Genomic DNA, 25,256 nt, shown 5'->3' with positions numbered 1-25,256 from the left:
GGTTTCCCCTGATCCGTCAGGTGAACCCCCGCATACAAGGACATGTAAGAGCAAGCATGTGGAAGCATGTGGATTCCCCTGAGTCCGTCACATCTGATACCGACTTGGATGAGTCAGAAGGATCCCCAATGTCCCCCTCTGAGGATGTCTCCTTCTCTGACATCCTTGAAATCCTTAAACAGAGGGGGAACTGGTCTTCCCTTAATCCTTCCGAGGACGAGTCGGTTTACCTGGAGGCTTTTGGTTCTCGACCCTCCACCTCCTGGGTGTCTCCGCCCTTCGACCCCCTTATGGAAGTGGTGGCACGGAAGGCGTGGACGGCCCCTGACCCGATGGAACCCACCCCACGGAGGCCTTCTAAATTTATAACAGCCCCTTCTGATAAGCAATTTTTATCTAAAGGTGTCCCAGTTGATGCCATGGTGGTGGCGGCAGCCACTAAGAAGGAACTGGCTGATCCTTCAATACCTATCCATCCACCTAACAAGGAATCTAGGACAATGGATAGGTACGGCAAGCGGATGTTCTCATCAGCGACCTTTGCCATGCGGTCGCTGAACTACTTATGCCACTTCACCCATCTTCAAAGAGACATTCTTAAAGAACTGGGTGAGGTCCTACAGGATCCATCAGCTGCTGGGTCTCAGGAAAAAATTAACTCACAGCTAGGAACCCTGAATTCCATTGTTAACTCCTCCATGCGGCTTATTTCATATGCAGCCGATGGAGCAAGTAGGGCCGCAGGCACAGGTGTGGCTTTGAGGCGTCATGTCTGGATGCGGCTTTGCAACTTCGCAGACCCCTTCAAGGCATCTTTCACTAACTCCCCCTTTGATGGTTCAGCGTTGTTTGGACTTCAAGTGAAAGATACTTTGACCAGATGCGAACAAGATGGCAAGACTCTTTCTGCCGTAGGAGTCCATTTTTCTACCCCATCTAGACCATATCCTAAGGGTCAAAAGGGTGGAAAAATATGGTTCCGTAAATCACAAGGAGTCACGCCTGATGCAAGAGGTCAGTTCACCCCTAGAGGCAGAGGGGGGAGCAACAACAACAGATGCCGTCCAAGAGGCAGAGGAGGTCTGCAGAACCAGGGTAGCAGAGAAACCCTCTCTGACAAACCCTTCCAGCATCCCTGAGGTGTTGCCCGACTGTCCACCTTTGGAGGCAGTCGGGGGAAGATTATCACTGTACCCACAAGCCTGGCTCTCCCTCACTCAAGACAAATGGGTGCAGTCGATCATATCCAAGGGTTACAAAATCCCCTTTATCCAAACCCCAACGATTCAAATGGGGTCTCTTCCAGACGTTCCACCCAGTCTAAGGGAACAAGCAGCACTAGAAATATCAAAGCTGCTAAAAAAGAGAGCCATCCAGCCAGTCCCAGCAGACCAGCTAGGATCCGGAGTCTACTCAAAGTTCTTTTTGGTACCAAAAAAAACAGGGGACTGGAGGCCAATATTAGATCTCAGCAAACTAAACAAGTTTGTAAAAAGAACGAGGTTCCGGATGGTCACGCTACAGTCCATTTTACCCCTTCTAGGCAAGGACAATTGGATGTGCTCAGTGGACCTTCAGGATGCATACTGTCACATCAAAATGCACAGGCACTCCAGAAGATTTCTCCGCTTCAGGCTGGGAGCTAGTCACTACCAGTTCAGGGCCCTGCACTTTGGTCTCACTACAGCCCCCCGAGTGTTCACCAAATGTATGGCAGTGGTTACGGCTCACCTGAGACGTCAAGGATTCCAGGTGTTTCCATATCTAGATGACTGGCTCCTCACTGCCACCACCAGGCGTCGACTTCTTCTAACCAGAGACTACACTATCCACATTTGCAAAGAGCTAGGTATCTCTCTAAATTTTGAAAAGTCTGTCTTGTCACCTTGTCAGTCTATTACCTTCATAGGCGCCACCTTGGACACCATTCAGCTCTCAGCAAAGTTAACAGAGCAGAGGGTCTTAGATATTCAAAATCATGTTCACGTCCTTCTTCAGAACAACAAAATTCAGGCCAGGTATGTTCTGAATGTATTAGGTCTCATGGCGGCAGCCATCACGCTTCTTCCCCTTGCCCGCTTTTACATGCGGCTTCTTCAATGGATGCTTTTCTCCCAGTGGTTCTTCCAACAGCTCCCTATGACACACAAGATCCTAATAACTCTATCTTGCAGAAAACATCTATCTTGGTGGATGGTCTCCCCTCAAGTCCATCAAGGCAGACCTTTTTACTCCTCCCACCCCGGTCGCCACAGTCACAACGGACGCCTCCCTGATTGGGTGGGGGGGGGGGGGCATTTTCAGGGCAGGACAGTCCATGGCACATGGCAACCCTTCAAATGCCACTTGCACATAAATGTCCTGGAGATGAGAGCAGTGCTTTTGACATTACAAGCCCTTCAAGACTCTCTTCCCCTGGGGACGATTACAATTCAGACGGACAATATGTCCGTAGTATGGTATATCAACAAGCAGGGCGGAACCAAGTCATATCCCCTGTGTCGAGAAGCACTCAGACTCTGGCAATGGGCGATCTCTTCTCAGTGGTTTCTGATAGCAATGCACATCTCCGGGAAGTCCAACGTCATAGCGGACAGGCTGAGCAGAGCTATTCTCATGCCTCACGAGTGGTCTCTCAAGCAATCAGTGACGGACAAAATATTTCGGAAGTGGGGGTTTCCTTGCTGCGATCTTTTTGCAACACCACAAAACAGCAAGTGCCTCGACTTCTTCACTCTTTTCCCCCTTCCAGGCCATCCCCCCAGAGACGCTCTAGTCCACGATTGGCCTCGGGGACTTCTTTACGCCTTTCCCCCCTTTCCGTTAATCACACAAACAATTCAGAAAGCTACCGCCTTGAGGGCCAAGATGATCCTCATTGCCCCTTATTGGCCTCGACAGATATGGTTCCTTTTCCTGCATCGCTATCTTTTGGAGCAGCCTTGGCATCTGGATCCAATGCCAGATCTTTTGTCTCATCAATCAGGGCAGCTGCACCAATCCCTCCAATCTCTCAACCTCACAGCTTGGTTGCTCCACTTCTGTCCCTAGCCAGGCTTCCAATGATTTCAAATTCTGTCCGGGATATTATCGTAGTTTCCCTTAAGTCTTCCACCAGAAGGATCTATGCTAGTAAATGGCAACGTTTTTCCTTTTGGGCAAAGACTAGGAACATAGATCCCTTTATTGCTCCAATACACTCGGTCTTGGATTTCCTAGCCGAAATCTTTCACTCAGGATCTTCTTCCTCCACAGTAAAAGTTCAGCTAGCAGCCATCTCAAGTTTTCACATAGGCTTGTCAGACTCCAACACCATGTCCCATAAGCTTTGCAAGGCATTCCTCAGAGGTATCTTTTTACTCAGGCCTCCAATCAAAGACCCCCCCACTACAGTGGGATTTAAACTTAGTTTTAGCATCCTTGAGTCTCCCTCCTTTTGAACCTGCGGCCTCCTGTTCCTTGAAGTTACTTTCATGGAAGACACTATTCCTAGTTGCCATTACGTCTGCTAGGAGAGTATCTGAACTTCATGCCCTCTGCATTCGCCCTCCTTATTTAGTGTTCCACAAAGACATGGTTTCTCTAAGGACTAACCCGTCTTTTTTACCCAAGGTGGCTTCTCAGACAAATTTAAATCAATCTATTGATCTTCCAGTTTTCTTTCCTAATTATTCAAACAGGGCGGAGCAGAAACTACATTGTCTGTACGTTCATTGTCAGCTCCGCTTCTATCTGGACAGAACTAAACAATTCAGGAAATCTGGTCAACTCTTTTTATCTTATGCTGAAAGTAAAAAGGGTCTTCCGGTATCCGGTATCTAAAGTAACCCTGTCTAGGTGGCTGTCTACATGTGTTTATCAACTCAGAGGTAAAGAATTGCCTTCTAGGCCAAGAGCCCATTCAACCAGAGCATTGGCTACATCTACAGCCTTTCAAGCTAGATTACCAATAGACACTATCTGTGCAGCTGCCACATGGGCCTCTCCTCATACTTTCGTTACACATTACAAATTGGACATGGCCACCAGAAACAGGGCAAATTTTGGTTCCACCGTTCTCAAGAGTCTGTTCCAATGAGTAACCCAGAATGAAGGTGCTAGGGACGCGGACCCATCCAGCAAGAATGAAGGCAAGATTGACAACCATGGTCTTATCAAACCATAACACATTTTCCCACATGCTTTATAGGGACTTGATGTATTGTTTTGCAAATTTTAGGTGGGCCTGGATGTTTTTTCTGTGTAAGAAGAGGCTTCCGTCTTGCAACCCTACCCCATATTTCAGACATATGGAGAATATGGGAGATTGTTGTCACATGTAGTACACAACCAGTACTTGCCAGAAATTTCTGCAGCTCCTTCATTGTTGCTGTAGGTCTCCTGGCAGCCTCCCTGACCAGTTTTCGTCTTCTCTTTTTATCAAATTTTGGAGGGTCATCCAGTTCTTTGCAATGTTATGTTGTCCCATATTTTCTCCACTTTTTGATGACTGTCTTCACTGTGTTCCATAGTATATCCAATGCTGTGGAAATTTTTCCTGACTGTTACCTTTCAACAGTGAGATCCCTTTGATGCTTTGTAAGCTCTCTGCGAACCATGGCTTTTGCTGTAGCAGGCAATTGAGTAAATGTCAGGAAAATCCTACTAGGACAGCTAAACTTTATCTGGGGTTAATCAGAGTCTTTTTAATTGATGGCAAGTGTGTACCCAAGAAGACTGAATATTGTAATTAAATCAAAAGGTGCTTCAACAAAGTATTAGTTTAAGGGTGTGCACACTTATGCAACCAGCATATTGTACTTTTTTTATGTTTTATATTTTTTCCCCTAACAGATTTGTTTGTTTTTCAATTGAATTGAACAGGGTATAGATCACATTAAAGGTGGGGAAAAGTTTTTAAATGATTTATTGTGGATTCATTTTTTTATATCACAAAAACCTGGCATTTTAACAGGGGTGTGTACACTTTTTATATCCACTGTACGTCTGATGCATGATCTCAGCTCGTCTGCATTGGGTTATAAAGATGGATGTACAAGTGTGGATCCTCAGACTATCTCCAAGCCAGCAGGCTAAAGAATACAGGGACAGGAAACTGGTCAGCTATGAGAGTTGTAGCTCGAGTTGGTAAGAAAACTCCACAGTACACATATAACAGAGAAAAGGCTAGAGCACTGTGGCAGAGACAACTGAAGATGAAAGTAAGGTAGAGAAGAGTGAATGGAGGATGGGATGGAATACTGCAACAGTGATCAGTAGGACATCTACTGGTATAAGTTGTTACACAACTGCAATCTTTCTTAGTCCCTCATAAAATGCTGAGTTGTTATTGAAGGATTTTCTAGAACCTACACCCATTCCTTCTGTTCTGCCTGCTTTAAAGGATGTGTGTGTTACTCCCTGAAAATTTCGTGACAGTCAATCAGCTGCCCATAAAAAAGGCAGATAGGATATATAAAGTTCCTCCGTCTTTTAAAATTTTATGTACTATTCCCAAACCTGACCCAGTAGCTACAGCTTTAGTTGATCACACTGCTGCACCTAGTTAATTTCATTCCTACCATTTTGATAAGGATGGGAACATGTTGATAGGTATGGGGGAAAAGTGTGTACTTCTGCAACTTTGATTTCCAGAATTTTGTATTGTCAGGCTAATATTCATATGTTACAGTTTGCTCTGACAAATTGTGAAGTATGTTGAATGTTTTATCTGCAGTTTCTTGTGAGGAAAAATCCATTTTGAATAACATAGTTCCTCCTGTTGTACAGGTCACCACTAATTGTTTGCAGTGTGTGCATAACTCTTCCTCTAGAGCTATGGCTTCCCTCATATATCGTAGATACTTTTGATTTTTTAGAAATAAATCTCTGAACTTAATTGGATTACAGACATGTATTAGATAACATTACATGTTAGAAGTCTTTATACTAGTATCAAACATGTGCATGGTATACAGGCATTATACTATTTTTAGGTGATAGTCCCCTCTCTAATTATATAATTGAGTTATTACACTTTTGTCTTGTTAATATTTTTTTTTTACGTTTAGTAGTGAAATCTACCACCAAATCCAGGGTACAGCCATGATAGGAGCTCGTGTTGCCCCCCCATGTATGTGAATTTAATGATGGCCCTGTTCCCCCTTCCCAGCTGATGGAAGGATTTTAGGACAACTGTACTTTCTTTCCCAGTTAGGGAAAGGATTTCACTCAATAATGTTTTAGTGCCAAAGAAAGAGATAAAATTCTTGGAGGCATGTTCTGGATCTTTCTTTCTTGAATCAGTTTGTGGTAGTGCCCAAACTCAAAATGTATTCACTTCACATCTTGTTACCCCTTCTTCCTCATTTGAGTTTTTTAGTAAACAGATTTAAAAGATGGATATTATCACATACAGATTTTAGGCGTTTCTTAAAGTTTTGTGTGTCTGGATCACAGGTCTCTGCCTTATACTTTGCACTAGCCTGTGCTTCAAGGGTGTTCACAAATTGTCTATCTGCTGTTATAGCCCATTGCAGGCTACATGGTATCCAATTTTTTCTTATTTAGACTGCTCACTTACTTTTGCAATCTGTCTATTTTAAGTGTCAGGATTCCAAGAGAACATTCAAAAGTCTTTTTTGACTCCTTCATATAGGATTTTGTTTCTGGGATGTTTACTAGACATCTCAGTGCAAAGAGCTTTTCTTCCACAAGAAAACATAGATCTATATTTAGATCTGTTCCAGGGAGGTTTCACTCAGACTTCAGCCACTGTAAGGGAATACCTCAGGATTTTGGGACTCATTTCATGATTCTCATGATACCTTTTGCAAGACTCTACATGAGTGAGATACAGTGGTATCTGAAATCTCTGTTGTTCCAGCTTGCACTTTTTTGCAAGACTCAGAGAGGTGTGGAAATCCCAGAAATGTGAGAAATCTTTTCAGCAAAAAGGAGTGAAGCTTTTATTTCAGTTCTTCTTAAGTATTTTAATATGCTCTTATAGTGACCAGTCAGGTTATACTTTGTTGTATGTTTCTGCTTTCTTCCATGTTTCAGTTAAAAAAAATCTATCCATCTGCATTTTTTTTAGTTAGTTCTGGGACCTTAGTTTAGTATCCTCGTTTGCAGTTGCGAGAAGATTGTGTTTATACACTATACTGCACCTCTATTTCTATAAGTAGATTTGGATTCACTTCATAACACTGAAAATGCAAAACACTGAAAATGAGAAAACTTCATAATATAGAAGACCAAAACACTGAAAACTCAAAACACTGAAAACTCAAAACACTGAAAACTCAAAACACTGAAACTCAAAACACTGAAAACACATATCATACATATACTGAGTTTAAACAATATAAATCATAGCACTTTCCACCAAGTGCAAGCAGGGGGCAAGCCCCCCTGCACCCCCCATGTGGGGGGCTGAGCCCCCACACCGCCTGCTACTTAAATACATCAACCAATATATAATCATTATATATATATATATATATATATATATATATATATATATATATATATATTTATATATATATATCATATTAGTGTAGTGAAGTGCAATCTTGGAGTTGATATATATAAGTAGCAGGGGGTGTGGGAGATGGATAGTGCTATGATTTATGTTGTTTAAACTCAGTATATGTATGATATGTGTTTTCAGTGTTTTGAGTTTTCAAGATTTTGAACTTTCAGTGTTTTGAACTTTCAGTGTTATGAAGTGAATCCATAGATTTACTTGTAAAAGCTAGCTCTTTGTATTTTGAACCCTGTCTGGGATCTTAGTCTTGTAGTTTCATTCACAGTTGTGGCAGAACTGTGAACTACTGTCAAATTGGAGCCTGATTTAGTCATTTATTACTATATTTCCATAAACTGTGTTACTGATAAATTTCTGCATAGTCTGGTGCCTTAGACTGTGAAAGAATGCAGCAGTGAGATAATTCTTTAATGTTAAGTTGTCATTCTCGCCTTCATTCTTGCTGGATGGGTTCGGGGCCGATCCTCGGCTCCGACTCGGCCTATACTATAGCTCGAGAGCTATTTTTACCGGCTCGAGGCAGCCCTATAACCCACAATACCATGCGCTAACTCACCAGATCTCGTTTGCCGCTTCGCTGCGAGGTTGTCTTTTTTTACCGGTTCAGGTCAGTAAAGAGAATTCTTTTGTATAAAACTATTTTTCAGGTAGTTTTTCCAGTTAGATACCCTTTGTTAGGTCCCTACTGATTGTCTTATTCATTACAACCCTTTTGTAGCCCTTCTTCCCTTCTTTAGTTAATTTTTTCTTTGGGCCTACGGGCTTTACCTTAGTTTTCCCCACCCCTTACAGTGTCTGTGTGTGGGTTTAGTCAGTTACCTTAACTTTTTCTAGTTTTAAGTTGAGTGTGTGTGTGTGGACTGACTGTGATTACTGTTTACTGTTGTTAGGACTAATGTCCAAAGACACTAAAGTCTCGGGATTCAAGAAGTGTGACTCGTGCTGTCAGAAAATGTCTCTGACAGATGGTCACACTTCTTGTGTCTATTGCTTAGGCCCTTTACACCTGCAGGACTCTTGTTCCGTCTGTCACGGGTTTAGTTCAAGAGTCCTGCAGGAGCGGCGTAATAAGCTCATCTTAAGGGGCTTGTTAAAGCCTGATGACTCCCCATCCAAGTCTGGCTCGGGGAAGTCTTCAAAAACCGCCAAACCCTCGGCTCCAGCTTCTGAGTCGAGGGCTGGCGTTACTGAGATGGCTCCTACATCGGTTCCAGTCGGATCTGAGGCGGGCAAAGTGGTATCCGCTCCGAAACCAACATCGGAGCCGACCTCAGCACGCAAGCGCTCTAGATCCCCCTCACTAGAATCCGTCCGATCGGCTCCGAAATCCCCTCTCCTATCGGAGCGGAGTCATAGGACTCACTCATCTAGGTCATCCAGGCTTTCCGACCACAACATTGAGAGGGTAGTCAGTAGGCTCATAAAATCTCAGGCACTAGCCCAAATGCTCCAGAGCCCATCTCACCAGACTGTGGCTCCTTCGGTACCGCTATCGATTCCTCCTCCGACTCACCTCTCGAGTTCAGAGCCGGAGTTTGTCGGAACCATAACCTTGCCCACGTCAGAGCCGATATTCCCACCTTCGGCTCCGGTGTCGTTGGCTCTGACCTCTTCATTGGTTCCGTCCATGGAGAGGTCTGGGCGCCGGGACTCCATTGCCGGCTCTGAGAGGGCGAGTGGCATCGGACCCTTGTCCGACCCCGCTCTCCCTCTCGGAGCTTTGGCTCTGGTTAGTTCAGCCCCGACATCATTCTTGGAGCCTTCTCTGTCAGTGCCGGGGGCAGATCGGGTCTCTTCGGAGTCAGGACTACCCTTGGTACCTGATAGGGGAGCCTTCGAGGTGATGAGGAGCGTGCTGGACCCAGTGTCCACTGCAAGGTTAAGTTCTGCAGCTCCTCCCTCTACAGTGCCTGTTAAGGTCTCTGGCCATCCTCCTGCATCTGACAGCAGAGATCCAAAGCATAGGGTACCCACTTTGGGTGTCTTCTTCTCTTCCGAGGCCTCCCCTGAAGTTTCAGGGGAACCCCCTAGGAAAAGAAAGTGCAAGAGGAAGCACATAAACTCCCCCGAGTCTGTCATGTCGGATACCGACTTGGATGAGTCGGAGGGTTCCCCAAGATCCCCCTCTGAGGATGTCTCTTTTTCAGACATCCTAGAGATCCTAAAACAAAGGGGAAATTGGTCCACTCTCAAACCCTCCGAGGATGAGTCGGTTTACCTTGATGCTTTTGGATCTCGCTCTTCCACCTCCTGGGTGTCTCCCCCTTTCGACCCACTAATGGAGGTAGTGGCTAGAAAGGCATGGGCAGCTCCTGATTCAATGGAACCTACCCCTAGGAGGCCCTCTAAATTTATTTCTGCACCAGAGGACAAATCCTTTCCCACCAAAGGTGTTTCAGTTGATGCTATGGTGGTAGCAGCAGCCACTAAGAAGGAATTGGCTGATCCTTCTGTACCTGTTTATCTTCCTAACAAAGAGTCCAGGACCATGGACAGGTATGGCAAGTGGACATTTGCTTCAGCGACCTTTACTATGCGATCGCTGAACTATTTATGTAATTTCACCCGCCTTCAGAGAGACTTGCTCAAAGAACTGGGTGAAACTATAAAGGATCCTTCTGCTGTGGGGTATCAGGACAAGATGAACTCCCAGCTGGCCACCCTGAACTCCATTGTTAACTCCTCCATGTGGCTTATCTCCTACGCAGCCGATGGAGCAAGTAGGGCCACTGGCACAGGTGTTGCGTTGAGACGTCACACTTGGATGCGACTCTGTAACTTTGCTGATCCCTTCAAGGTGTCCTTCACCAACACCCCCTTTGATGGTTCAGAATTGTTTGGACCTCAGGTGAAGAATACCCTCACCAGATGCGAGCAAGATGGTAAGACTCTCTCTGCCATGGGAGTCCATTTTTCCACACCTTCTAGACCTTATCCTAAAGGACAGAGGGGTGGAAAGATGTGGTTCCGCAAACCACAGGGAGTCGTGCCTGCTGCAAGTGGTGAATTTCCCCCCAGAGGCAGAGGGGGGAATAATAACAGATGCTGCCCCAGGGGCAGAGGGGGTCCACAGAACCAGGGTTCCAGGGAATCTTTCCCTGACCAACCCTTTCAGCATCCCTGAGAAGCTGCCCGACTGTCCACCTTCGGAGGCAGTTGGGGGAAGATTATCTCTGTACCCGGAAGCCTGGCAATCCCTCTCCCAAGACACATGGGTACAGAAGATCATATCCAAGGGTTACAAAATTCCCTTCACTTCCCCTCCGGTACAACCGCCAAGACCCTTACCAGACGTACCACCCGCACAAAGGGGTCAGGCACAGCTAGAAATAAAAAAGCTGTTAGAAAAAAGAGTCATCCAGGCAGTCCCAGCAGATCAGCTAGGATCCGGAATCTACTCCAGATTCTTTTTAGTACCAAAAAAGACTGGAGACCCATTTTGGACCTCAGCAGATTGAACAACTCTGTACAAAAGACAAAATTTTGGATGGTAACACTGCAGTCCATTCTACCCTTTTTGGGCAGAGACAACTGGATGTGCTCGTTAGACCTCCAGGACGCGTACTATCATATAAAGATACACAAGCGCTCCAGGAGGTTTCTCCGCTTCTGGCTGGGAGCCAGTCATTATCAATTCAGAACACTGCCCTTTGGTCTCACCACAGCCCCCCAGGTGTTCACCAAATGCTTGGCAGTGGTCATGGCTCACCTGAGACAAAAAGGATTCCAGGTGTTTCCATGTCTAGACGACTGGCTCATTTCCACTACCACCAAGCAGCATCTTATAATGGCCAGGGATTACACTATTCAACTTTGCAACAATCTAGGTATTTCTATAAATTTTGTAAAATCCTCCTTGTCGCCTTGTCAATGTATAAACTTTATAGGCGCCATATTAAACACCACAGAAATGTCTGCAACTTTACCACCTCAGAGAGTGACAGACATAAGGTGGAATGTTCAGTCCCTGTTTCAGCCCAACCGAGTTCAAGTCAAGCTAGTATTGAAAGCATTAGGCCTCATGGCAGTGGCGATTCTTCTACTCCCATTAGCCCGCTTCCACATGAGGCTCCTCCAGTGGATGCTGTTTTCTCAGTGGTCCTTTCAACAGCTCCCAATGACTCACAACAACTTGATAACCCCATCATGCAAGAATCATCTCTCCTGGTGGATGGTTTCCCCTCAGCTTTTTCAGGGCAGAACCTTTGCCCCCCCCCCGTTGCCACGGTGGCAACAGATGCCTCCCTGATCGGGTGGGGGGGCATCGTCAGGGCAGGATGGTCCAGGGCACATGGCAACAATTAGAACACCACCTGCACATAAATGTCCTGGAGATGAGGGCGGTGCTTTTGACGTTGCAAGCCCTTCAGAGCTCTCTTCCCACAGGGACTATAGCAATTCAAACGGACAATATGTTTGTGGTGTGGTACATAAACAAGCAGGGTGGAACAAAGTCCTACCCCCTATGTCGAGAAGCATTCAGACTTTGGCAATGGGCGATTTCCTCTCAACGGTTTTTGATAGCAACGCACATCCCCGGGAAGTCCAACGTCATAGCGGACAGATTGAGCAGAACTATCCTCATGCCTCACGAGTGGTCTCTAAATCAAGCGGTAGCAGACAGAATATTTCAGAAGTGGGGCCAGCCTTGCTGCAATCTTTTTGCAACTCCTCAAAACAGCAAGTGCCTCGACTTCTTCACACTCTTTCCTCTACCAGGCCATCCTCCCAGGGATGCTCTTGTTCACGATTGGCCCCGGGGTCTTCTATATGCCTTTTCTCCCTTACCATTGATCCCGCAATTAATTCAGAAAGCAACTGCATTGAGATCCAAAATGATCCTCATTGCTCCGTTTTGGCCTCAACAAGTATGGTTTCCGTTCCTGCACAGTTACCTACTGGAACAGCCTTGGCATCTGGAACCCCTTCTGGATCTGTTGACCCATCTCACGGGCAAGCTGCATCAGTCTCTTCATTCCCTCAACCTCACAGCTTGGTTGCTCCACTTCCAGCCATAGCCAGGCTTCCCCTTATTTCTCCTGTTCGTGATATCATTCTGGCTTCCCATATGTCCAATACTAGGAAGACGTATGCGAGTAAATGGAAGCATTTTTCGCTCTGGGCACAAGCTAGGTCCTTATATCCTTTCATGCACCCATTCATAAGGTTCTAGACTTTCTGGCGGAACTCTTTCATTCAGGGTCATAGTCAGCCACTATCAGGGTACAATTAGCGGCCATTGCTAATTTTCATGTGGGGCTCTCAGAAGCAAATATTATGTCCCACAAACTCTGTAAAGCCTTTCTCAAGGGCATCTTTTTGCTTAGACCTCCAGTTAAGGATCCGCCCCCACAATGGGATTTGAATTTAGTTCTAACCTCATTGATTCTGCCTCCTTTTGAACCTGCAGCTTCTTGCTCCCTCAAGCTCCTTTCTTGGAAAACTCTGTTTTTAGTAGCCATAACATCTGCCAGAAGGGTATCGGAACTTCAAGCCTTGTCTGTCCGTCCCCCTTATTTGGTCTTTCACAAAGACAGGGTAACTCTCAGAACAAACCCTTCCTTCCTACCGAAAGTGTCCTCTGAAGCAAATCTAAACCACTCCATTGACTTGCCTGTCTTCTTCCCAGACTATTCCAACAGGGCTGAACAGAAATTACATTAATTGGATGTTCATCGCCAACTATGGTATTATCTAGACAGGACAAAACAACTCAGAAAGTCAGACCAGCTCTTTCTCTCTTATGCTGCAGGAAAGAAATGGCTTCCAGTATCAAAGGTTACTCTTTCCAGATGGTTGACATCTATTATTACCTTTGTCTATGAGTTGAGACACAGGCAACTTCCGTCTAGGCCTAAAGCTCATTCAACCAGGGCACTATCAACATCAACGGCCTTTCAAGCAAGGTTACCTTTAGATGCCATATGTGCAGCAGCTACATGGGCTTCCAAACATACCTTTATTGCCCATTACAAACTTGATATAGCCTCCAGAAATAGAGCTGACTTTGGTTCCACTGTACTCAGGAGTCTGTTCCATTGAGCCACTCAGGACTAAGGTGCTAGGGACGCTGTCCCATCCAGCAAGAATGAAGGCGAGAATGACAACTTAACATTAAGAAGTTATGTTCTTACCATAACGTTCCATGTTAGTTGTCTTCTTCTCACCTTCTTTCTTGCATCCCTCCCTCAACAGCTTTCGTGATCTGACTTAACTTTTGATATCTTTCACAGCTTGCATAGTATGCATACATTCACTGCCCATGACTGAATTCTCCGCAGCTGTATTTAGCAAGCACTGTATTTAATTAATTTAATTAATATACTTCAGGAGTGCAAACATGTCTGCTTTTGACTGGTCTTGCTATGCTCATTTCTGTTTCACATACACAAATGATTATTACCTCTACGGAATCTATATACTTGATTTTTTACATTTTCAAGAATATTCCATACAGGCTGTCCAGTTTATAGATAGAAAATAATTTGTTTTGGTCATCTTGCTAGCCATGGAATGGGGTCTCTATTACCTAGTCGAACAATCAAAATGTCGACTAACCTTTCATCGACACATATGTGTCAAGTCTGCACTTTAGCGAACGGCCAAATCATTGATTTCTTTCCAAGGGAAAGAAATCAGTTGGCCGTTCTTTTAAATCTGCCTTTTTCCCAACTGTAGTGCAATCTTGAAGTTAGTATAGTTAGTTGGGGGGTGTGGGGGCGAAGCCCCCACTTTATAGTGTTTGCTAAATGTGTCATGCTTAGTTGGCCTACTGATTTATTTTCCTTGGAAAGAAATTGATTATTTGGCCGTTTGCTGAAGTGCAGGTTCGACAGATATGTGTCGATTAAAGGTTAGTCGACATTTCGGTTGTTCGACTAGATAATATAGACCTCACCCATGGAATGTATCATCCACCCGTTATTGGCAGCTGAATGCACTACTTGGTGGAACTGTATTCATATTAGGAATTCCTATAATGCTGATCCTTATGATGATTATAGTACAGCTGTGAGAATATACTCACCATAATAGTAATTTGACTAGCAGGATTTATTGCTGCTTTCATACTCTTTCCCTCAGTCACCCATTAGTCTTTTATAATTAATTGGACTTTGAGTTCTAAATTCAAATTTAACCATTATGTGGGGTATATTTTCTTTATCTTACTTAGCTTTTACAAATAAACACATGTTTGCATGTTTTGATGACTTTATGGTATTTTATGATATTACTAGATTGGTACTTTTCATGGTTCCTTTGGCCTTCCCCAAGAGCATTTGTTGATATTATAGGTCTGTTTATGCTGTTGGGCTTAGGAAAAGAAGAGTGGGGGCATCATGCACTGTCTTTTACAGCCAGGTGAGACTGTATCTATATGTCAATTTGGAAGCTGACTGCAGAAAAATGAATGATTTCCTGAAGCAATGATCCTGTTATTCAGACTTTTCACCTTTAGGGAAGATCTTCTTAACAGCAACATGAAGGGGGTGCTTAACTCCTCTCCTCTCAGCATTCATTTCTCGCCTGACAGCTGGTATTCTGATTCTATTTAATGCCGTTTTCATCTCTAGTCATACATTTTTTGCAAGAGCCAAAAGACGTACTACCAGGGAATAATCCTACTTGACCATGTAGAAGATATTTGCTTTGTGTTGTGATGCCCACCACTGCTACCAATATGTGATGGCCACCAATATGTGTCGTCCCCACTGTGGGCCAGTAATCAAGGAGCTTGAATCCTCACCACTGACACTGGAGAGGGACGTGCACTTGGAATACAAATGGATACACTCAGTATTTCCAGAAGCAGACCTCTCCCTTCAAGTGAACACACTCAGCCCTGGATGTCGCTATATCTGTCTCCCTCCAGGTTCCCAATAAGACCCTCCCCAGTACAGCTGTAGGGTTAGGTCATCAGCTGAGTGTCTAAGCCAAGTCGTTCAGCACCCTCTTTTGTAAACCCAGTGCTTCATCTTCCTGCCTCAAGTAGCTGACACACACACTCTTTAAGATTTAATTTTCACAACCACACACCTGGGAAAAGCTGGCACAGTCTACTCGCTCTACCACCTTTGCCCAAACTATAAAGTAGTTATTCCTGCCATCAGTCAGTTACTATAAGACTGTTAAAAAGGTATCCAATTCTACTGTGTAATATTAATACTAATACAAATAGTAGTAGTTCACCAAGACTGCTAGGCCTTCAGGAGTGGCCCACACATTGTTACCAAGTAAATATAAGCACTCTCAAAGGTTAAGTACTTTCTACAATGATCAGCCACAGTAAAAGTTTTAAATATATTTAATAATAAGTAATAAAATTACATGAAAATACTGAATATATATATATATATATATATATATATATATATATATATAATATAAATATATATATATATATATATATATATATATATATATATATACACACAGTAAATCACAGAGTTCAAATCACAGAAAATATTGAAAAGAACATTGATGGACAGACTCAGACAAGTATAGAAAAACAATATCTAAACTAAGCTTCACTATATTCCTGACTGAATCTAAGAAAATGTTACTGTTCCCTAGTTAAGTTACTTATTACCTCAAGGCAAGATGCTGTGGGTGAGGGTCTTTTTAGTCAGGCTTCCCAAACAGAATACTCAATACTCTGAGATTTCTCTTTGCAATATCTAAACTATAATTTCCCAGAGGGCTGGCAGAATGACCTAATCTGGTCAACTGACTTTAGGTTCTCACAGTATTCCCCTTTGAAGGTGAGCTCAAACAGCCACAGTACATCTCCAAATGTTTATGGCAGTGCTTGGGGGTGCCCATCTTTTCACTGCGTTAATGAACAAAGGCTCTGTCCCAGACACAGCGACTCTAGTCCTATTCCGCACTGCGGAGTGCCTTGTAATAGCTTAACAGCTCATTTACATTTCCCTTATTTTTCTTAAAGTTAACCTCTGCTGTGCCAATATCCCCTATTGAAACATATACATTTAATTCAGCTGCAATAATAGATGCACATTTCTCTTCATTTCAGCAGGGTGCACTGTTGGTGCATTTTAACACAATTCTGGTCTGAAGAAGCATCTGTGATGTGAAAACGCTAACCGTATAAAAGTTTTTTATATTATTTCTGCCATGTTTCTCCTTCTTATTCATTTTACTGAAGAAAAATTGTTTGTTGGTGTGAGAGGGAGTTAATTCAGAGTGGCTACACTATTGACTTTCATTGCATTTCAACACAAGCAAAGCTCACACATACATTTTCACCACAAGCATCTGTACAAAAGTAGTTTGATAAACAAATGGCATACAGTTCTAATACATTTGTAACACAAGCATCTTGTATAAATCAGTTTGCTATTCAAAGGACATATCATTCTTTATAAAACTCCAGCTGGTTATACTGGCACTTGCCCATATCATCACATGCATCATCAAGATGAATGCCTTACATTCAAACAAGTACCTTTATCTAATGCTCTTAACTATCTTTCTCACTTACTGCTCTTAACTATCTTTTTCACTTATTATTGGCCTTTGCTATATTTTCCCATTTAAGTGCACTGGCCTACCATATCAGCTTCCTGACCTTAGTAGCTGTGTTTTGTTTCAATTAGCACTATTAAACTAACTTTTCTTGAAGTAATTCTTTACCTTATTCATTCTTAAACAGTAGCAGTTCGTGCCTGCTATTCAAATATTATGTTGGAAATGTGAACTGTCCTCCATACCTCTCAACCTCTTACAGAAAAAAATCTGGACAAAGCCACAAATAATGGGAGAACAAAGGCCCACAAATAGGGACACTTTTTAAATATTACTCTTACAGACTTCGAAAATTGATAGAATAACATGATTTGCATTAGCGTGAGTTTTCTGAAGGGTATGAAGTCTGAAGCTCAAACGTCTGTCGTTATTTTCTGAATTAAACCCTCAATGACTTGCCACTGATTTGCCAGAAAACTACAATTTTATGAGAAACAGACAAAAAATGGACATTCTGTGAAAATCTGTACAGTTGAGAGATATGTGTCCTACCCTTTGAAACAAGGTTTATAGTTTCTACACAGTTTTTCATGGGAAAAACAGATGTTATGTTTTTTTTAAACAAGAAACATCATTATTAAATTAAATTATCATATACGACATAGGTCGTTTTACATTTATATAAATGACAATAAACCATAGCAACACAATCTGAGTTGCAAACATGATACATTCCAAGCAGGCCCGACACAACTGTTGCTGCAAACATTAATCACTTTTAACATATCCAGTCATTGTTAGTCAACCATTACATAGATCATTCAAATCCTGCCTTCTTTTACATCTCATTCCTCCTCTGCATGTATTAATCCCATTGTTGTCATTTTTCCTATGTAATTTTCTCCTTCCCTTTTCTAAAGATCCCAGTTCCAGTCTGTTACTATCTTCACTACTTCTAGTAAAGTTAGTTTAGACTTTGATTTCCATTTTCTAGTAATTGCTTTTTGGCAGCCATCATAATTAGACTCAGCAAGGCCTTACTATGTCTAAGGAATTTAAATTTTGTATCATAGCTCAAAAAATAATTTCCCTAGTTGCCCCAATTTGCTCACCCAGCATCTCCGAAAGAGCAGTCTGCAGGGAATCTCTAAAGTCAACCAGCTCATTACACTCACAGAAAACATGTTCCCAGTTACCTCATTCTGCCCCCATCACACCTCCAATATTTGCTGTCTCCCTGAGGAAAAATTCTTTGAAGTCTGCTTGGGGTATAAAAATACCCTTATAAGCACTTCCAGGCAAAGATCCTAAATCTTCTTGATTTTCTGGCATATTTGGGAGACATACATATGCCCCCCCCCTTTGTTTCCTTGTGAAATGCTTATCTAATCTCTTTTCTCAATTTTTCCTAACCTCCTCTGATCTATTCTTATAGTTATCATGCAATATTTTATAGACTCTACTAATTATTTCTTTCTTAATGGCAACTTCTGTTCTAGATTCTACTAAAAGCTCTACTACCAGTGCTGGTCTTTTGTTTAGGACTCACCTGTTTCTTTCTCTTTGCCTATACTCTATATCAATCCTTGATGTGGAAGGCAGTCTCTAGCCTACAGTCCAAATAAGTTATTGGCGTCTACCCCTTCTGTTACCTTACCCTTTCTAGTTATTTGCTCCCAATACCTCGGTTCCTTTGTCAGATTTCTCCAATATATATATGCTCCCTCTTGCCTATTGTCTGTATCCCTAATTGCAGGCATCCCTATCAGCAGGGAAAACAGATGTTATGTTAACTGCTGTTTCAGTCAGAATGGTTAATGGCTGGCAAATAAGGTTGGTTTGTTAGTATATGCTGTTTTTCACAACAAAATATTGTGTCCTGGTCAGCAAATCCTCCATTCATCCCTACAGTCATGTTTAAATGTGTTCTGACATAGGAAAAACAGCGTATCTCTTCATCCTCACCCTCAGAATGCAGGTCAGAGGTAGTTGCATCTTATGGCTCCTACTAAACACATTTGGTCTAGCATGATTAGGACTAAGGATTTCAGGAAATCTGATCAGTTTTGTTTCTTTTGTTCCTGTCAATTTTTGGTCTTCTGCTGTTACACCGACTATACTGGATTGCTGCCTGCATTGCATTGTATTATGACTCTGATAGCATGACCATTCGGGGATCAGTAAGAGCTGTCATTCTGCTAAGGGAGATGTTTTCTCTTTGTTAGTAGAGTCTTAATGGGTGGACAGTGTTGATGCTGCAAGTTACTTGGGGCCCACATTTGTGAAGCACTATATGCCAAATTATCTTTCTCAGGCAAGGGGAGATTTTTGCCTCACTAGTCATTCAGGGTGTGATATCTAGTGTCAACAGCTGACTTATATATGACCTATAGATGCATAGCTTATTATTCTTAGATATAATACATTACTGAGGAACCATAGCATAGACAGAAATATCATAGTACATTTTTATAAAGTACTCACCATAAAGAAGATTTATCATTCCCATTTATGTATCTTTATCATAAGCCATTTTACATCATCTTCCTTTGATTATACCAGGTTTTGTGTAACCAGTTTGTATTTGTTGTCCTGTTGCAAAGTTGTGGATGAATGCATGTAATAGCTGTGGTATGGATGTTGAGAAATTTACAACCCAGCAAGCCTTTGCATTTTTTTTTAATTAAGAATGAAATTGGATTAAGAATGGAAATAGCTGTGAAAGTCATTTTGTTGCTTTGTACATCTACTAATTGGTTCATAGGTTCATCGGCTAGTACTAAGCTAACTGCCTTTGTGAGACATTTTAAGCCTAGCCAATTATCCCTTGTGAGACTCAAACCCTGCACCTTGTGTTTGAAAGACAAACACCTTAACCATTAGGCCACCCTCCCACAATTTATATGATGTTAACACTCACTGATTAACTGGTAAAGTCAAGCAACAATATTATGTACAAGTTTCTGAGAAAAGCTTCTGTTATATCATTTCACACTCATGTTTCTGGTATAGGCTGATCCTACCTACATATTATTACATTTGAATAAGGGGAGGGCTCCAGTATTATTTCTGTCATGATTAGGTACGTTTTCTTATGGCTGACAGGTAGGGTTTTGTCTCCAAGAGAGAATATAATTCCTCCATACATTCTAGGATAATAAGTTTTATCCACAGAAGAAGTGATTGTCATCCCAGATGGTCAGTCGTTAGCCTTCCAAGTGGTGTTCTGTATAACTGTATAATCTAGTCAGTGGACTATGCCTTTACAGGGCTAGTATCCATATGTAATGAAATGCTGAGCAAAATAAATGGAGTTGTTCGTCTAATGCTCTGATACTTAACACAAAAATTAGGAATTTTGCCAAGCATGTGATTTTCTTGTCTGCATTTAGACACTTTTTCACTTCTACAACTTTGAATGCCTATACTCTACCTGAAAATATACATCTAATGGTCTATAGCACCTAAATATTTAACAAAAATCAGATAAAAAAAAACATTACTGGGCAGTACTGTAATAAGTTCTGATTTTATTGTTTCCATTTAAATGCTTCTTGCAGATATTAAGTAAATATTTATTGCTTCACTTCTGTACGTATAAGCATGAATATTTTTGCTGCAGACTTCATCATTTTTTTCACACTTGGACTAAATTTGTAACACGTGTTCAGGTGGAATAATTTTAAAAATCTGGACAACTGTAATTTTAAATTAGTTTTGATTTAAAAGTAAAGGTATGCAATAAAAAAGCATACTATATTTGTATGTATGGGGAAACTTGGATGCTTCTAAAATGGCTTAGCAGTCCATTATATAACTAAATACTACTTTAATTTTTTTTTTAAATATGCACTGGCTTTCTTAATAGTCTGTCATTTATGTATTTCTAGAGGAAAGAGGAAGTTTTCAGGCATATTTGAGAGTAATTTTCTTTAAAGAATATACATTTTGTCATTCATTTTAGGTGACTGATAACCGCAATGTGGTATTCAGTGAAAAAAGTTTATGGAACATGTTTCCAGGAGGTGGACAAACGGTTGATGGACAGATCAGTAACTTGGAGAAGGATGACAGCTTTATGTCCATTACACAAACTAGTGAGGTTCCAGGTAAATGAAGAATTTTGCTTTGGTGAAGGACTCACAAATATTTTATTTCAGAAAATATCAGAGTTAAGCAAAATCTGTTTATATGTAATGCTTTGGATTGTTTCCCCTTCCAAATATTTATTCATGAACTTATTCATAAATATTAGTGAATATTTTGTTCCTGCTGAATTTCTCTTGCTATACTTGTTTCTTGTATGTAGGTTACAATATTCCTTGCATTTATCTTTAAAACATTTTTCAAACACTCCTTTAAAAGAGTGAAGACATCCAAGTGCTAGTCTAGTGCAAGGAATAAGGATGTCACTAGAGTCTTTAGGTCTGCACTGACTCAGATACAGTTATGACCTTGTAGTTACCCATATGTGGTTGAATAATTTTAGTCATTCCTCTCTCTGGATGTTGCAGAGAGATACTGTTGCTCTTTCTGCTGATGTCTTCGAAGAGGAAAAGGCCCTGGTATTGAGCAGCATTCTACCATTACTAGAAGGATGCCTAAATTCAAGGATAAAATAATTAACTAGTAAATTGGTGTCATTCTTAAGGACTACAGTATGTGTCTGCATGAGATGAAATGATCAATAGTCCCACCTGCTGTGCCAGGGATAGCCTGCATCTTTTGTCCCTTGGTTTTTACATATTGGCTAAAAATTTTCCTTCCGCCATAATGCCTTTTTTAGGTAGAGTTCACCTGATACACATCCCCAACATAATAAACTCCAATTTGGATAATATCAATGTAGTACTGCTGAATGTAAAAAGCCTAAACAACAAATTCTTAGAATTTAAGGCTTTCCTTAACCTTAAGGACATCAGCATTTGTATAGTTACAGTTTAAAGTACCTTAATTGGTTAGAAATGTAAGCAGTTAAACCAAATACCTTTCTTGTGGGTGACTTCAACTATCCACACATAAACTGGAAAATATTTACTGCCAACATTTATGCCCAGACACTTCTGGACTTTGTAAATGCCAGTACACTTCACCAAATTGTCCCCCCACCCACTAGAATTATTAATCTTCTCGATCTTACCCTCACAAACATGTCTTCCAGTTGCACATCAGCCCATTTATAACACCCACCCTAGTCAAATCTGACCATCTTGCTGTGATCTTCTGTAAGAAAACCTGTTTTGTGGCCCCTGATAGCTCCTCTATATTTATTGATTACTCAAAGACAAATTGTTTAATATTTACTGAACTTCATGACAATCACAAATAGTGTAGCTCCACAACAAATCTTGTAACTGAGGCTGCTGCTTATTGCTCTGAATTTTACTACCTCCTGTTTAGATGCATTGCGGTATCGGCACTAGTCCGCAGTAAACATAATGGCAAGTTTAAAACTAAACTAATATGGTTACCATATCAATAAACTCTGTAATAAAAAAGTTCATGGTCATCATTAAAATATGTCCACTTCTTCATTATAAAAGGGGTTTAAAACTGATAAGTATACGTTTCTTAAACTTACCATTAGTAAATGTGAGGCTAACTATGAACTTAGGATTCAAAAGATGTAAATAAGCCCTTTTTCAGCTGTATTAGGAAGATTAGAAGTAAAATACAATTAGAAATAGCGTATCTCAAATGGTACCTCCTTCTTTGACCCCCAAGGACATTGCTAATAATGTTCATTATTTTCACTTCTGCAGTAGCCTAAGCTAGTTAGGTTGTATCTTTCCCAGGATACAACTGGCCAGTCTTCACAAAGCTTTGGATCCCCTCCACACCTTCACTCTAACCGTTGATGCACAAGGCCAGAGTGGGAATCTGCAGCCAGAATGCAGTAAACCTTCAGTGCTTTCTTGCTGCTGCAAGAGAAAACAGCTGTGAGGCTTCAAAGGACTAGCAATCAGCTACAAGATTAATTTCTGTCAGATAAATCCCCGTAGAAGAACTATTCCTCAGAGAAAATATTGCCTTTTTAATTTTAGTGTGATTTATAACTAAAGTGGTTTCCCTTTTTAGTGAAACTGGCAATTTTATTAGTATCAGAAGTTTCTCAAAAGAAACTGCTATTTTTATATTTAGGCTTATTATTGAATTTAGGAGGGGGCTGTTTTATTAAGAAAATACACAGCTTTGTGAGATTTTACTTTATATTGGATGTGTTTTTAAGACTCTTAGAGTACTTTCAGTGATTTGGTGCTTGTGCATACTTTGTGTATACTTTGTGACAACTTACCTTCATAGGTTCATTGGTGCTTGTGTGTACTTTGTGACAACTTACCTTCATAGGATCATAGCAAGTTGCCAGGGTACTGGCCCTGAGGCCCTTATAAACCTAGACAATAAATTAGCCCATGTTCTCACAAGTCAGCACCCAATGCCCCTGCCCAGCAGGGACACAGATGGAATCTCAGGGATGTATTTTCTTTCTTTTCCCATCCAGTCAACCAGGTTCATCTTAAAGAGGGATAATGAAGTACTCTGCTTGACATGGACAGGGAGTCTTTTCCATAGATGGTGGAGTCTCTGGGAGACAAATCTGTCCCACCAGCAAGTCCTATTGATGTCGCAGACCAAGTTGAGGTTTTGCACACGGGTCACACAAGTGGAGTTTGGCTTGTATGCAGCAGTTTCATCAAGGTGGAGTCAGAGATTGCTCTATATGCCAGGCATAGATCACCTCTGAAGATCTGTATGAGATGGAGTAGAGGGACAGGGTTTTTAGCCTATCCATGTAGAATAGATTTTTGAAGCCCTGGATTCTCCAGGTCAGGAACCTCTGTGGTTTCTCCAGCTGCTGCATGTACTTTCCGAGGTACATGCTAAAAGGGGCATTATACTCGATGATGGACCTGATAAGGGATGAATGCAGGGAAGTTATGACTTCCTTGTTCATTGAAGAAATACCCTTACTAATGAGGTGAGCCATGTAAAAAGCTCTCCGTACATTGGAGGCAACATGGTGGTCAAAAGTTAGATTGCTGTCAACTTGGGTGCCCACGTCCCTCACAACTGCTTGTATGCTTAGGACATTGTTATTAATGTAATAATTTGTGGAGACGTCACTTTTGCTACTGGGATTTATGATGCATTTTTTTGGCATTTAGTTTGAGGTCGTGTTGTTGGCAACAGTTATTTGTCTGGGTGAGACCCGCTTGTAGTATGTCTACATCATTAGGGAAGTTGATGGCAGTGACCAGCTTGCAATCATCTGCAAACTTGGTCAGCCATAGACTTCTGGTTTTGGCATGCATGTCAGAGAAGTATTTCCCAAACAGCAGGGGCTCCAAGACCGAACCCTGGGGTACGCCGTTTGTTATGGGGTCTACTACTTGAGGTAGCTTCCCCTGTTTTGACTGAGTGAGTTCTGTCAGTGAGACAATTAGCTACCCATATGGTCACATACGAATTTATGCCAAGCTGGGATAGTTTATCTATTATGCCTGAGTGGGGAATAGTGTTGAAGGCCTTGGCAAGGTCAAGGTAGGCAGTGTGGATCATCTTCCTCTCGTCCATGGCTTTGATGACTGATTCAAAGAAGTCTACCATATTTAACAGGCATAATCTCCCCATGACAAAACCACACTGTGTGGGATCAAGCATTTGGAGGTTTTCAATGTCCTTGTTAATGTGGTCCATAATATTGCGTTCCATGGCCTTGCAAATCAGGCTAGTTAGGCTGATGGGTCTATAATTGCCTGGATTGGTGGACACTCCACCTTTGTAGAGAGTGATGATGGTGGCCTTCCTCCACTTAGCCGGGATGAAACCAGTACTCAGGTTTAGCTTGAATAGGGTGCCTAATGGTGCTGTAAGTTCCTGCCTAAGTTGATTCAGGATGCAGCCTGGGATGTTATCGGGTCCTATGGAGGCTGTGTTTTTAGCTTTTGAGAGGGTGGTAATGACTTGTTCCCTAGAGATAAGGAGTGGAGGAAGGTGCTGGGGATATCCTGGATTATTGGTGGGGGGCAGAGGGTTGAAGTTTTCATTGAACCAGCCTGCCAGCAGGTTGGCTATATCCACAGCATTTGTGTATGTGGTGTCCTTGACCATCAGTTCTGAACAGATTTGGGTGTCTTTCCTTAGATTGCAGGCATTTGTGAAGAAGGCCTTATGATTGTGCTTAGCAGGTGTGGCTAATTTGGACTCGAAGTTAGCTTTGGAGGACTTCACTAATACCCTT

At 41.9% G+C, this 25,256-nt stretch overlaps 1 protein-coding gene across 1 annotated transcript in view; it reads left to right on the top strand.

The window, feature by feature from the left end:
* The window catches only part of UBXN11 (UBX domain protein 11), a 1,449,120-nt gene that overhangs the window by 1,214,288 nt on the left and 209,576 nt on the right, over positions 1–25,256 (top strand). The window contains exon 10 of the mRNA XM_044083944.1: positions 20,979–21,123. Coding sequence (XP_043939879.1) covers positions 20,979–21,123 — 145 coding nt within the window. The remainder of the gene's footprint in view (positions 1–20,978; positions 21,124–25,256) is intronic.

The sequence above is a fragment of the Protopterus annectens genome, chromosome 1.part1 (genome assembly GCF_019279795.1).
Source record: "Protopterus annectens isolate FY-2018-M chromosome 1.part1, PAN1.0, whole genome shotgun sequence".
Taxonomy (NCBI): domain Eukaryota; kingdom Metazoa; phylum Chordata; order Ceratodontiformes; family Protopteridae; genus Protopterus; species Protopterus annectens.
Note: the sequence above shows the minus strand (reverse complement) of the source record. Positions and strands in the feature narration are given on the sequence as shown.